The sequence below is a fragment of the Martes martes genome, assembly GCF_963455335.1.
Source record: "Martes martes genome assembly, chromosome: 13".
NCBI classification, from domain to species: domain Eukaryota; kingdom Metazoa; phylum Chordata; class Mammalia; order Carnivora; family Mustelidae; genus Martes; species Martes martes.
In genome coordinates this window covers 79,984,717-79,998,284 of record NC_137901.1, presented here as the reverse complement: position 1 = coordinate 79,998,284, position 13,568 = coordinate 79,984,717, and the positions used below count along the sequence as shown (strand labels likewise).

Genomic DNA, 13,568 nt, shown 5'->3' with positions numbered 1-13,568 from the left:
TCTGTTCTACTTCTGTAACCCCAGATCGGCGTTGTTGTTGTAGATAGTCAGTATTTGCATACTTTTGGCACATTTACCTGAATCTTGGTTTACTGTTCCTTCTAGCATCTCAGGCCTATTTTCTGGAATGCTTGCCCATCTTCCAAAAGTATAATCTTTAGAAGTTCCTTTAGCGAGGGTCTTTTAGGCACAGGTGTTCTCTGTGTTTTTATCCCCCAAACCTCTCTATTTCACCTCAGTCTAAGGTGGTTTTGCTGATCCTTTCTAATGGTAGGCTGGCAGGTCTTTTCTCTCAGACCTTTGAAGAAATTATTGGTTTTGATTCCTTTGGGGCCACTGAGCACTTGACTGTCAGTCTAATGGCCTCTGCTTTTGTCTGCTTTGAAGACTTTTTCCTTACTTTTCTCTGGTTTCTCTCTTATGTCTGTAGGTGTGCATGTGCTTTTATTTTTCCTGCTTGGGATTTCTTGTGCTTCTTCCCTTCCAGTTTAGAACGTTCTGAGCTATTGTCAGAATTTTCGTCTCCCTCTTCCTGTTTGGAACTCCGGGGGCATGTGTGTTGGACTAGCTTGTTGTCCTCTGTGCTAGTCACCCTGTCCATCCCTGCCGCTCAGTGTTACCTTCTGATGATGTCTTCAGATCTGTCTTCGGTTCACAGAAGTCTCTTGGACTCTGATTAGTTCTTTAGCTCATCGATTGCCTCTTTAATTTCTAGAAATTCTATTTGTTTTGTTTCTCCCAAGGCTGCTTTGCTGTTTTTAGCCCCTCACCCACTTTTATTTCTATAGACATTTTCAGCATACATTTTTTGTTTTATCTAATAAATATCTGATATCCTTGGAAGTCTAATTATTCTCTTTGTTTCCTACCTCTCATTTATGATTTGTTTCTTTATTTGGGATTTTTTAAATTATGAGCTCGTATTTGGCTGATCTTGATTTGTAGGTTTCCTAAGGGGCCTGGGTTGAGAGGGTCATCCTCCTGAGAAGACTCTCCCAGGTACCAGGAGACATGTTACTTCAAGTACATGAAAGTACTTGAAGTAGTAGGCTTAGGGATTTGGGGCCTTGCAGGTAGGATAAATTCAAAGTCCGAAACTGTGTGAGGGCAGACGCAGAGCCCACATTTTCCATCCTGAGCTGAACCTGAGGCAGACAGGTTTCCAGGTAGGCTCTCTTTGCCAGTGGATTGGCTTTTTCCCTAGCTTGCTTTTTACTGGGTGTACCTATCCGTACAACGGCCCCAGTTGGAGGCAGACATCTCAGTTCTGGTGTCCTGTTTAGTGCTGGCCGGAAACTTTGCTTCTTCTCGCTCCAGTTCTGGGCTCCTGGTGCTGGCAGATGTCCTCAGAGCAGCCCCTGACATGAGTGCCGCTTCCTTTTCTGGTTTTAGCGCCCTCTTCATTTTTGGCTCCTCAGAATTTCTCGGATTTTTTAGGAGTTAAACAGAATGTCTGAAGAATATTTAATAGACTGAAACTTATCCAGCATTTTCAGTGTTTGTAAACAGGAGGGTTTTCCACATATTCTAGTCTGCTGTGTTGTCAGGGTAAAACCTTAGCCTGGATACAGTCAGGGTGTTCTAGAATCTGGATTTTCTGGAGAGAGATCTATGGAACCTCCTACTTTGAGTAGGATGAAGTGATTCTTTGTATACAGGCCAGTAGCAAAATTAAGCTTCCAGAAATGGGGGAAGAATGTGTCAAGCAAAACAAAGAATCTCTGGGTATTTATTATGAACCGGACTGTGGTGGGCTCTGGGTTTGCTGGATACCATGTACCAATCAGTTAATCTTCAAACACACATTCTGTCCTTGATCATTGCCGCAGGAATGAACCATAGGATTTCTGTCCCCAGGGAACTTTGAACCTAGGTCTGAGCAGTGTTTTATAGCGTGTGGCATGGTGCTTGGTAACAGAGCCTCAGGTGGCCTGCCCAGAGCAGTCTCCAATGTTTGAGAACACAGGTCTGGGGAAAAGAAGCTGAGGCACAGTTCAAGATGGCATCTTGGGAACACCAGGTGAAGTGTGTAGACAGTAAATACATTCAGTACTGACAAGAGCGGAACTTGTCAAATTGAATTCTGCCAAGGGCACAGAGAGAGCACAAAATAAGCATAATTGGGATGGAATTGGAGAGAACATGAGGATTGTTTGCTTTACTCTCTAGAATTTGGCTTCTTACCAAGGCTATCCCCCTTAGAAGAGCAAAGTATGTGTGGCAGTGATGGGGGTGGCTTCTTAGGGAATCAAGAAAGAAAGTAGGTAGATTTTGTCATCTCCAGGGATTTCAGATATCCTCACCCACACTGTGCCTTTTATCTTTGACCCTCAGCCCAGCATCTCCCAACCTTTAGCTCTCTTTGTCACTTCCCTTTTTTATTTTGTTTTATTTTTTTAAATATTTTATTTATTTATTTGTCAGAGAGAACGAGCGAGTGAGCACAGGCAGACAGAGTGGCAGGCAGAGACAGAGGGAGAAGCAGGTTCCCCGCCGAGCAAGGAGCCCAATGTGGGACTCGATCCCAGGACGCCGGGATCATGACCTGAGCCCAAGGCAGCGGCTTAACCAACTGAGCCACCCAGGCGTCCCCACTTCCCTTTTTTAAAACGGCAGCAGACAAGTGATCTTTAAACCACCATGCTTTTTTATTTTTTAATTTTATTTTTTATATTTATTTTTAAGATTTGTTTAAAAAGATTTTATTTATTTATTTGACAGAGATCACAAGTAGGCAGAGAGGCAGGCCTTGGGGGGTGGGGGGAGCAGGCTTGCTGCTGAGCAGAAAGCCCAATGCAGGGCTCAATCCCAGGACCCTGAGATCATGACCTGAGCCAAAGGTAGAGGCTTAATCCACTGAGCCACCCAGGCGCCCCGTATTTTTAAGATTTTATTTATTTGTCAGAGCACAAGCAGAGGGAGTGGCTGGCAGAGGGAGAAGCATGCTCCCCGTTGAGTAAGGAGCCCGATGCAGGACTCAATCCCAGGACCCCAGGATCATGACCTGAGCCAAAGGCAGATACTCAACCAGCTTAACCACCCAGGTGTCCCCCACTGTGCTTTTTTAAATGGCACCATCTTGTAAAGAAGCCTTCTGACCTCTCCTCACTCCTTTGGAAAGGCAGTGCTGGGGCCCTGAGGAGGAAGCCAGTTGATCAGGTGGTTGGTGTCATGCCTTTGGCAGATCGAGGACTAGGAGGAGGACTTACTGTTTGGGTAAGTTTAAAATCAAAATGGAAATGGAGTTCCTTTCTTCTTCCAGCAGTGCATGACCAAAAGTCTGGGACTGCGAGGCTCTATAATCTCTTTGTAGTGATTTCTGTGTGCAGCTGGCTCCTGTTTCATTATGAAGGTAACAGGAGTCCCAGATTTAGGAAACATTTGCAGTGACACTCAGTTCTCACTGGGTGGGTGAAGGACCTTATCCCACTGCAGGGACAGTAGCCGTTTCTCAGCTCTTGCCTTCAAGCTTTGGTTGGATAGCTAGTCCTGGGCACACCAAATATTCCGGGTTACTCCTGGAAAATACAGGGCCCACCTGCACCAGGCACCCCGATATTGGCCCTGGGGCTGCCACTTCCTTCCTGATTGTACCCTGCCCCCTCCCACTGACGTCACAAGTCACAACACCAGATGTAGGACCTGGCTGTAAGGTGGGTTTCCTCAGAGAGGCAAGTCCCAGGTACGGGGGAGCGGGATGGCTGGGGGCCACGCCGCAGCTGGTGAAAGGATCGACCTTTACAGCTGGCAGCAGGCTAAGGCCTCTGCAGGTCCTCCGCCATCCTGGGTCATCCCAGTACCTACTGTAAAGATGATTAATAAATATATGTTGACTTAACTGTTGAATGAAGTACATTATCAGTCTAAAAAAGAGAAACAACACAAGTAGCCATCAGTATGAAATTACATATCCGTAGAGAAATTCTGTGCAGCCATTAAAAAGAACAAGGTCTATCTATAGAGACTCATGAGGAAAGGACTCTCACGTTGTTTAGGAAAAACTAGTTGTAAAACAACATAATTCCATTCAAAGGAAAACAGTTTTTTATACACACAGAAACAGACAAGGCAGACCTGTGTCAGAAGAAAGTCTCACACTGTGTACACCGAACTGCTGAAGTGGTTATTTCTGAGACGGAGCTATCGAAGGTTTTCAACTTCTTGTAGTTCTGCTAGAATGTGTTACAATATATATTATACTTGAAATCTGAAAAAAAATAGATTGTTTAAGAAAAAGATTTCAAGGGGCGTCTGGGTGGCTCGGTTAGTTAAGCCTCTGCCTTCGGCTCAGGTCATGATCTCAGGGTCCTGGGATCAAGCCCCGCATCGGCCTCTCTGCTCAGCGGGGAGCCTGCTTGCCCCCCTCTCTCTGCCTGCCTCTGTCTACTTGTGATCTCTCTCTCTCTCTGTCCAATAAGTAAATAAAATCTTTTAAAAAAAAAAAAAGAAAAGAAAAAGATTTCAAAGAAATCTGAACAGCTGCCAAAATGGAAAGTTTGGATTCTCAAACTAGGATTTATGAAAACACGTTAAGGTTTCTGGGGGCGAGAAGGGGAGGAACTTTCTGCTGAAGTTCTTTTTATTTATTTTTTATTTATTATTTTTTAAAGATTTTAATTATTTACTTGACAGAGATCACAAGTAGGCAGAGATGCAGGCAGAGAGATAGAGGAGGAAGCAGGCTCCCTGCTGAGCAGAGAGCCCGATTCGGGGCTCAATCCCAGGACCCCAAGACCATGACCTGAGCCAAAGGCAGAGGCTTTAACCCACTGAGCCACCCAGGTGCCCCCTGAAGTTCTTTTTAAACAATGCTTGTTTCCACCAGGTGCCCTTTCAGTAGCTAGCTACCTGGAAGCCTGAGAGCAGGACACACCTCCCTGCTCCCTGCAGGACACAGGGAGGTGTGTGTGTCCTCTGTGTCCTCTGCACAGGCATCTCCTGTAGTTCTGTGTCCTCTGCACAGGCATCTCCTGTAGTTCTCTCTGCAGAAGAGGCACCAGCCTTAATATTGTCACTTGAGATCATTCTTAAAATAAAACTTTGCTCTGTAATCACTTATGTAGGCTCTTTTGTAACATACATTTGGTACTTAAAGGGAAAAATCCCAGTAATATCTATTGATTTGGCGGTCACATTAGTGCAGAGCATTTTGTCTGAGATTTTAGCTCTGGGTAGTATTTTCCTTCTTTCCAGCATATCCATACACCTCCGAGAGGGAGTCAAGTGGCCCTGGGTTGAGACTCACCCAACTAGGGCAATAAAGAGAAAAATTAGTCTAATGCATGGTCTTAACAAGAGGGGGAGTGGGAGCATGAATAATTAATCTCACTCGTCTGTGGCAATCAGATAAAATGAAGTCCCATTTGCTCAACCTTATTAAAAGAGAGAGAGTGCGGGAGGGAGGGAGGGAGAAATGGTAAAGGTCGTTAAGGGACTTTTAACATGGAAAGAACCGCCTCGGAGATGGGTAATGTGTTTTCTAATCTCTGTGGTCTTTAACTAACCCTAATGGTAAAGGTACTCTTCGGATATTCTGATTCATTGAATTATTAAACATTTCAGAAAATACTTGACTCTTGACTACGAACTTTGATGCCTTTATGATGAATTTGCAGTCTTTCTGGAGAGGGATCAGATTTCCCTGTGTCACTTAGAGAAGACCCCTCCACTTGTCAAAAAGGAATGAGAAAAAGTAAAGATGGACTCAATACCAGATTTTTTTTTAAAGATTTTATTTATTTATTTGACAGATAGAGATCACAAGTAGATGGAGAGGCAAGCAGAGAGAGAGAGGAGGAAGCAGGCTCCCTGCTGAGCAGAGAGGCCTATGTGGGGCTCGATCCCAGGACCCTGGGAACATGACCCGAGCCGAAGGCGGAGGCTTTAACCCACTGAGCCACCCAGGCGCCCTCAATACCAGATTTTAATTCTTACAATTACCCTGGACATTTGCACATTAGAGGCCTACCTTCCTACTATGGAAGTTGAAAACAAAAAGAAATTGAGTCTAAGAACTCTACCAAAAGCTCTATTTACAAGGAAAATTAACTTATGTGAGAGACCATGAGGTTGCTGTTAATTTTTTTCTCCCTCCTAGAACTGATTTTATGCAGCTTTTAGGTTATTCACTATAGATAGGAGATTTGATTATTTCTATGTTCTTACTTGGAAGAATAACTTTTTTTTGGATATTTTAGAATTGTTTAATTATTTTCAGAACTACTAGAACTGTATAGAATTCTTGGAGTTTTTTCAAAGTTATTTTCCACTGCATGAAAACAAATAAAATTTAGCTTGTTTTCTATAGTCTTAATAGATTAGGAAGGCATTTTAAAATTTGAAATAGTCTCTTTTCTTTTCAGGAGCTGCTGGCAATATTAATTAAAGTGATAATCTTGTTTTAACTGTGAAGCATTTCCAAAGATTCACTTGTTAGAAATGTGTGTTGATAAGGAGATCATGGTTTTCAAGGTGGAGACCATCAGCCTCTCAATACTGAAAGAAGAATATCCTGATAAATTGATAAATGTAAGGTTGAGAAGAAAAAGAGAGCACGTCATTTCCATGTGTGTGCAAAAGAAGGAGAATCTCTACAAAATATTAACATTAATAGTTTTGAGTTCAGTCATTTTAACTGCATGATCAACAGAATAGAATACGTGCCCAGAAGTGTATGTGTGTGTGTGTCAGAGAGAGAGAATGAGAATGAGGAGGCTTTTGAACTGTGAATTTGGGGGCACACATGGGCAGTATCTTAAGTATATATAACAGTGACTAATCCATAGCAAGCATCTAGTTATTTTTTTTTAAAGATTTTATTCATTTATTTGAGAGAAGTGAGAGTGATCACAGAGGGAGAGGGAGAAGCAGACTACCTGCTGAGCACAGGGCCTGAAACCGGGCTTGCTCACTGGACCCTGAGATCATGACCTGAGCTGAAGGCAGACACTCAACTAACTGATCCACCTGTGCACCCCCATAGCAAGCATTTAACGTTAATTAGTTGAATTATTATTTTTTTTTTTAGTAAAAGACTTAAATAATCTTTAGAAAGATTCCTCATGAACCACCCTTTTTTTTCTTTTTGCTGGAGAGAAAGCACAGAACTGTTCCATCATAATGAATACATAGTCTAGAGATAAAGGATACTTTATTTGCTTCCACACCTTATAGAACAGAACCTCCTAAAATTAGCAAGGGGAGAGTGGCTGAAGAGAGAGATGTTTGGGAATGTCAGTTATACCTCACTTAAGAAACTTGTTTTGGGGCACCGGGGTGGCTCAGTGGGTTAAAGCCTCTGCCTTCAGCTCAGGTCATGGTCCCAGGGTCCTGGGATCGAGCCCCGCATCAGACTCTCTGCTCAGCAGGGAGCCTGCTTCCCCCTCTCTCTCTGCCTACTTGTGGTCTCTGTCTGATAAATAAATAAAATATTTTTAAAAAAGAAAGAAACTTGTTTTAACGTTTGGGAATAAGACTTTGTGTTTTGGTTTGTAGTTTAGTCTAAAGAAATCATCTGTCATGTAGTGATTAACTATCCATCCTCCTGGAAATAGTACCATTCTTTCTTTCACCTTCTGGGATAGCAATACAGAGATGGAAAAATGAGAGAACACAGGCTGGCTCATCTGTGGACATCAGAAAATCAGAAGGCAGCTTCCCAATCTGACACTGTCACTGACCCTTAGTTTCCATGCTGCTCTTTCTGGGTTAGGAAATTGGGATACCTAACATCCCCATTTGGCGTTTTCCTTTATGTCCTGTGATTTTTGTACCTTGGCCTGAGGAATTCTTTTGCTGTTCTTTTATTTTCTTTTGCATTTACTTTTGTCATTCTAAGAGCCATATCCCTGTGCTGGAAAAGGTCAGGAAATGATGCAGCAGAACATCTCTGTTAAGGGGAGCTGGGTGATGGTCTGGGATAAGAAGTGTTGGATGGGGGCCTGCTGTAAGCAGCCGCACACCCACATATCTTCCTTCCTTCCCAGATCCTGGTGTACAGCCTGGAAGCAGAACGGTGCCTCTCAAAGCTGGGCAACGCGCTTGGTGATTTCACTTGCGTCAACCTCAGAGACAGCCCTCCCAACCTCATGGTCAGCGGCAACATGGACAGGAGGTAGGTGTGAGTGAAGAGCCACATTTTGCAGCCACGGCGGCTTTCTGCCGGGTCTTTGCCCCTCACCTCCGCTGTGCTCGCTCATTTCCTCTGCTGCTTGCGCGGCTGCATTCTCACTCCACAGCCTTGCCGCCTCAGTTCAGCCTGATCCTTAAATACTGTCTCTGTGAACTTGGAGAACAAAGTCTTGCATTAGGTAATAGTTGGACAGAGCTAGCTCTCTGCCTCGTTTCTGAAACGCCATGGGAAGGTGGTCTTTTAAGCCATTTGGTGGACACAGTTGGTAGAAGGTCCAGTGAGACCACTTGGAATATCTTTTGTCCCCCTGCTGCAAAATTTGTCTGGCATTTAAAAGCTCACTTTCTAATATTAAAAACAATAACCTAAGGGCTGAATCATGTTCAGCAGGATAGCGTTGCCTGCCAAATGATGTCAAGAGTGTATTTCAGAACACTATGGTGTCCCTCTGGTGATGGGGGAAAAAAGGGACTTGATGGGAACAGATTCCAGTTTCTATTTAGCTGATTAGCAGTCTTCTCTTTAACGCTTTGGCTTGGGGATTCGGATTTTCCTGCTACAAGGTCCAGTGCCAGTAACGGACGCTCCAGGAACCACCAGCACGAAAGGATTAAAGTGTCTGAAAAGACCCTCTGAGTCCAAATTTTAGGTCTTTTTCCCTCCCCATCCCTTCTCTCCCTTGTCTTTTCTTTTCCTTGTCTTTTTTTTTTTTTTTTTTGGGGCTGGTTATCTGCCATGTCTGATCCAGTGCCCTGAAGAGAGGTAGCATGGCTGGAGGCCAGGGTCTGCCGGCGCCCCCTCCCCCGGGCCCGGCCCCGGGCTGCAGGTGGTGGGCTGCTCGGTGGGGGGATCAGATCGTGAGGCGGGCACTCCCGTGTGCCAAGTCTCAGACCTCTGCCGCACCAGTGCAGCAGCTTGCAAAAATAATTATTGTGTCAAATAATATTTTCAACTCCTGACCTTCACCCCTCTGCTATCCCCTTCCCTTAGAGCAGAAAGATAATGTGAGTGTGCTCTATTGAAAGAAAATTGGTTCTCAAGGCTTCCTAAAATGGCTGATAATTTCTGAGCTCAAGAATGGAACTCCTCCTCATTGTATGTCCAGTTTTTCTCTTAAAAAGCAAAAAACAAACCAGGCTTGGTAAGTGGCCCCACATGTGGCACAGCAAATGAAATCAGTTTGGAGTTTACTCCTATGTTGTGGTTTGCAGACTGAGCCACACAAAGGCTCCATGCTTATCTGATAGGATCTCCCCCAGGGATCGAGCTGCTACTACTCTCTTTCCAGGACAGTGAATGCAGAGGGCTCTGGGGGCATCCAAATGGAATGGTTTAGGATTGTAGGTCATCCTTCAGAGTTTGCTTACGGCATGAGCGTTTAGGTGTTCAACTATAGCTAGGCTCCCAGGAAGCCGCCGTGGTGTTCCAGAGAAGAGGCCTCTGCTGCCTGCGTTACTTAGCCCAGTCGGCTGGACAGGAACAGTTAAAGCCAGACTGTCCCAACCCTTGTCAGCCGAACGGCATCCTGTCCATTAGCAGACCTGCAAACTCCGTAAAGCTGACCTTGTCCTCTGGAGCAGGGCTGCCAGAAGAGGAGCTAAAGGCCCTATGGAGAACGGCTCTCTGGTCATGTTCAAGTGCAGATTTGACCATGTGAAGTCTGTTTCATTAGGAAACCAGTGTTATGGTGTGGATTTTTGGTTTGGTTTGGTTTTTTCATCCTCTGTCTCTGTGGATGTAAAGAGCAGACTAGTGGCTTGGAGTTGAGAAGGGGTTGTTCAAAGAGGCGTTTCATCAGGGCTGTCCTAGATGTGCCAGCTGATGGGCCGCTGCTGGGATGTCAGGGGCCCGCCGTCACAGAGGTCATTCCTTATGAATCAGAATAGTAGCAGAAGCTAAATGAATTTGAAACACAGGGGTTAAAAAATTATACATCTGGAAAAAGGAAAGAGTAAGGAATCTAGAGTTTCAAATCTAGTAGCAGGAACGGGGTGTGCGTGTGTTTTCAGCAAAGGCTTACTGGCTAGGAGTCGGATCTCGTTAGAGACTCACACAGAGGCTCTTACAGCTTATGTTTCATCTCAAAAGTGGGAGCAAGGGGTCCAGTACTATGAAGAGAACAATGTACTTGGTTGTCAGTTAATGGCTGCTGTAATCTTAAAAACCTGGAACTTCCTTTTTAAATTTTTATTTAAACTTAATTTCTACTGCGCTCTCTTAGTACTCTATCAATAACTTGAAAATGAAGTGGACTCTAAAGATACATAAAACTGTCCCAGGTTAAGACAAAAGTAATCTTCATGAATGTAAGGAAATTAACAAACAATGGGTAGAATTTTTTAAGGCATTTTTGTGGGGGGTGGGGCAGAGTGGCTAAAATTTAAAGGGAAAGAACAGCTCACCTAGCATCTCACCCTTTCCAGAAAAAAAAAGTCTGATAAAGATGAAGAGAATGATTAGAGTGGAAATGGTTATTGTTGGATTGTGCTTCTCCCTTACTGGGAGAAAAGGGCTGTAAAGCAGGGAGAGGGAGGAGTGTGGCTTTGCACAAGAGTTTTAACATCATAGATTATTGACTTTGTCTGAACACACATTTTGTCCTTTCCTGCTAAACCAAGAAGAGTGAGGAGTAATGTCAGGAGTGGGCTCGTGTCTGTTCTCCTCACCACAGTGTCCAGCGCTCAGTCAGGGCTCAACACGAAGTTTTGTATTTATTCTAAGATGCCCTTTTTATATTTTCACAGCTGTGCAATCAGGATGTGTCCTTTATAAGGAAATCTTAAAATTAATTGGCAGTATTTTTAGATGCTACACGAAATAACGGTGCTTCTTATAATCAATGGTGTTTTCAGTGAAATGAAAGGATGCATTTACTCAATGAAGGCAACATGAATTAATGGCTTAGGAATGAAACATTTACAAGAAGCCTCAGTAGGTCACCGAGAGAGACTGAAGGAAATAGGCCACTTTGTTGTTGTTTCAGTTTAACCTGTGTTTGGGGTTCACTGAGCATTGAAATCTCTACATTTATGTCTTCTACCAAATTTGAGAAGTTTGTGGCCATTATTTCTTCAGATGTTTTTTTCTGCACTAATCCCTTTCTCCTCTCCTTTTGGGACTCAGTGATATCAGACTTCTGATGTTATCCCACAGGCCACTGATGCTCTCTGTTCATTTTCTTCCCTAAACTTCCTATCCTTCAGATTGTATAATAACTCTTCAATTTAATTTCAGGTCCACTGACTCTTTCCTCTGTCATATCCATTCTCCTCCTGAGCTGACCCAGTGCTAATTTTTTATTTCCGGTTTTTGGGGTTCAAAATTTGCATGTAGGTCTGTTTCTGTGCTCAGAATGTCATTGTTTCTTACCATTTTACCTTTACCTTCTGGAATATAGTTACAATAGCTGCTCTTAAAGTCATTGGTGGTTCCCCAAATCTGGGTTATTTGTTTTTTCCCTTAAGAGTGGGTCGCATTTTCCTGGGGATTTTTTGGTGTTTTTTTGTTTGTTTCTGTGGTATCGGGGGTGGGGATGTATGTCAAGTACTTTTGGATTGTATCCTGGACATTTGAAATGTTATGTTGTGTCCACTTTGGATCGTGTTGTATAATCCTCTGGAGAATGTTAAGATTTTTGTGTTAGGGGGCACTTGGGGTTGGCTTAGTTGGCTAAGTGTCTGACTCTTGATCTCAGCGTTGTGTGTTCAAGCCTCATGTTGGGCTCCATGCAGTGTGGAACCTACTCTAAAAAAGAAAAGAAAAAGGATTTTTATTGTTGTAAATAGGCAGTGACCCTGGTTAGGTTCAGACTGCATGTTCTGTCTTCTGTGGGTGGTAACTCCAGTGTTAGCTCCACTTTCAAAGGTTTTGTTAATGCTTCTCTGGCTCTGTCCCACACACGTTACCCAGGGGTCAGTCTGAGATGCTGTCGGTTTTTTGTTTTTTGTTTGTTAACTAAAGTATAGCTGACATGCAGTGTTCTGTTAGTCCAGGTACACAACATAGTGGTCCAGTGATTTCAGCCGTCTGTGTGTTATCACCAGGACAAGTGTCGTTAGCATCTCTTACCGTACAGTCTTGACTGTATTCTCTAGGCTGTACTTTTCATCTCTGCGACTTACTATTTTATACCTGGAATTTTGTACTCTCTTAATCTCCTTCACAATGTTGCTCATCCTTCCATCCCACCCACTTCCTCTGGCAACTACCAGTTGGTTCTCCGTATTTACTGTTTCTGTTTTTTTGTTTTTTCTCTTGTTTTGTTTTTTAGATTCCACATCTGTGAAATCATATGGTATTTGTCTTTTTCTCTTTGACTTATTTCTCTCAGTATAATACCTTCTAGGTCCATCCATGTTGTAAGTGGAAAGATTTCACTTTTTATGGCTGAGTATATTCCGTTGTGTATATATACCGCATCTTCTTCATCCATCCATCCATCCATGGACACCTGAATTGCTTCCATATCTTACTCTTATAAATAATGCCACAGTGAACACAGGAGTGCATGTATCTTTTCGAATTAGTGTTTTTGTTTTCTTTGGGTAAATGCCCAGAGGTGGAATTTTTTAATTGTTTGAGGAACCCCCATACTGGTTTCCACAGTGGCTGCACCAGTTTCCTTCCCCACCAACAGTGTACAGGGTCCCCTTTTCTCCACATTCTCACCAACAACACTTATTTCTTTTAGATACTAGCCATTCTGACTGGAATGAGGTTATAACCCATTGTGATTTTGATTTACATTTCCCTGATAAGTGGTGTTGAGCATCTTTTCAGGTGTCTGTTGGCCATCTCTGTGTCTTCAGAAAAACTGTCTATTCTGGTCCTCTGGAGATGGCAATGTTTTATTTTTTTTTTAAGATTTTATTTATTTATTTGACAGACAGAGATCACAAGTAGGCAGAGAGGCAGGCAGAGAGAAGGAGGGGAGCAGGCTCCCCGCTGAGCAGAGAGCCCGATGCGGGGCTCGATCCCAGGACCCTGGGATCATGACATGAGCCAAAGGCAGAGTCTTTAACTCACTGAGCCACCCAGGCACCCCAGCAATGTTTTAAATCTTAGATGAAATCTCAGAGCCATTGCTATATGCCGCATTGGAGCTGTCCTGCACAGCCCAGAGAGGAGCCAGAGATTTGTGTGGGGGCTTATACAAACAATAACAGGCTCTCCGTCAGTGTGTTCCTCTCTTCATCCCTATACTTTCCAGCGTTCAGGGGCTCTTTGGGCAACTGACCAGAAGAAAGGGTTTCTCTCGGTCTTCCTGCCTGTTTCACTACCACTGTGCAGCTCTGTGGTAACAAGGCTACAGAACAAAGAGGGGGGAAATCCCCACAAAGACATCCCTTCCCCAACACACACACAGTCTTGGGACTGCAAGGGCCCTTCACCTCGGTTCTTCAGAAAGGTGGACTTTCTTTTGGAGCTCGAGCTCCTG

The 13,568-nt window shown here is 43.7% G+C and overlaps 1 protein-coding gene across 1 annotated transcript in view; it reads left to right on the top strand.

Moving 5' to 3' along the window:
• FBXW8 (F-box and WD repeat domain containing 8) overlaps positions 1 to 13,568 on the top strand; it is a 123,692-nt gene that overhangs the window by 97,628 nt on the left and 12,496 nt on the right. Inside the window, exon 8 of the mRNA XM_080822093.1 lies at positions 7,986 to 8,113. Coding sequence (XP_080678219.1) covers positions 7,986 to 8,113 — 128 coding nt within the window. The remainder of the gene's footprint in view (positions 1 to 7,985; positions 8,114 to 13,568) is intronic.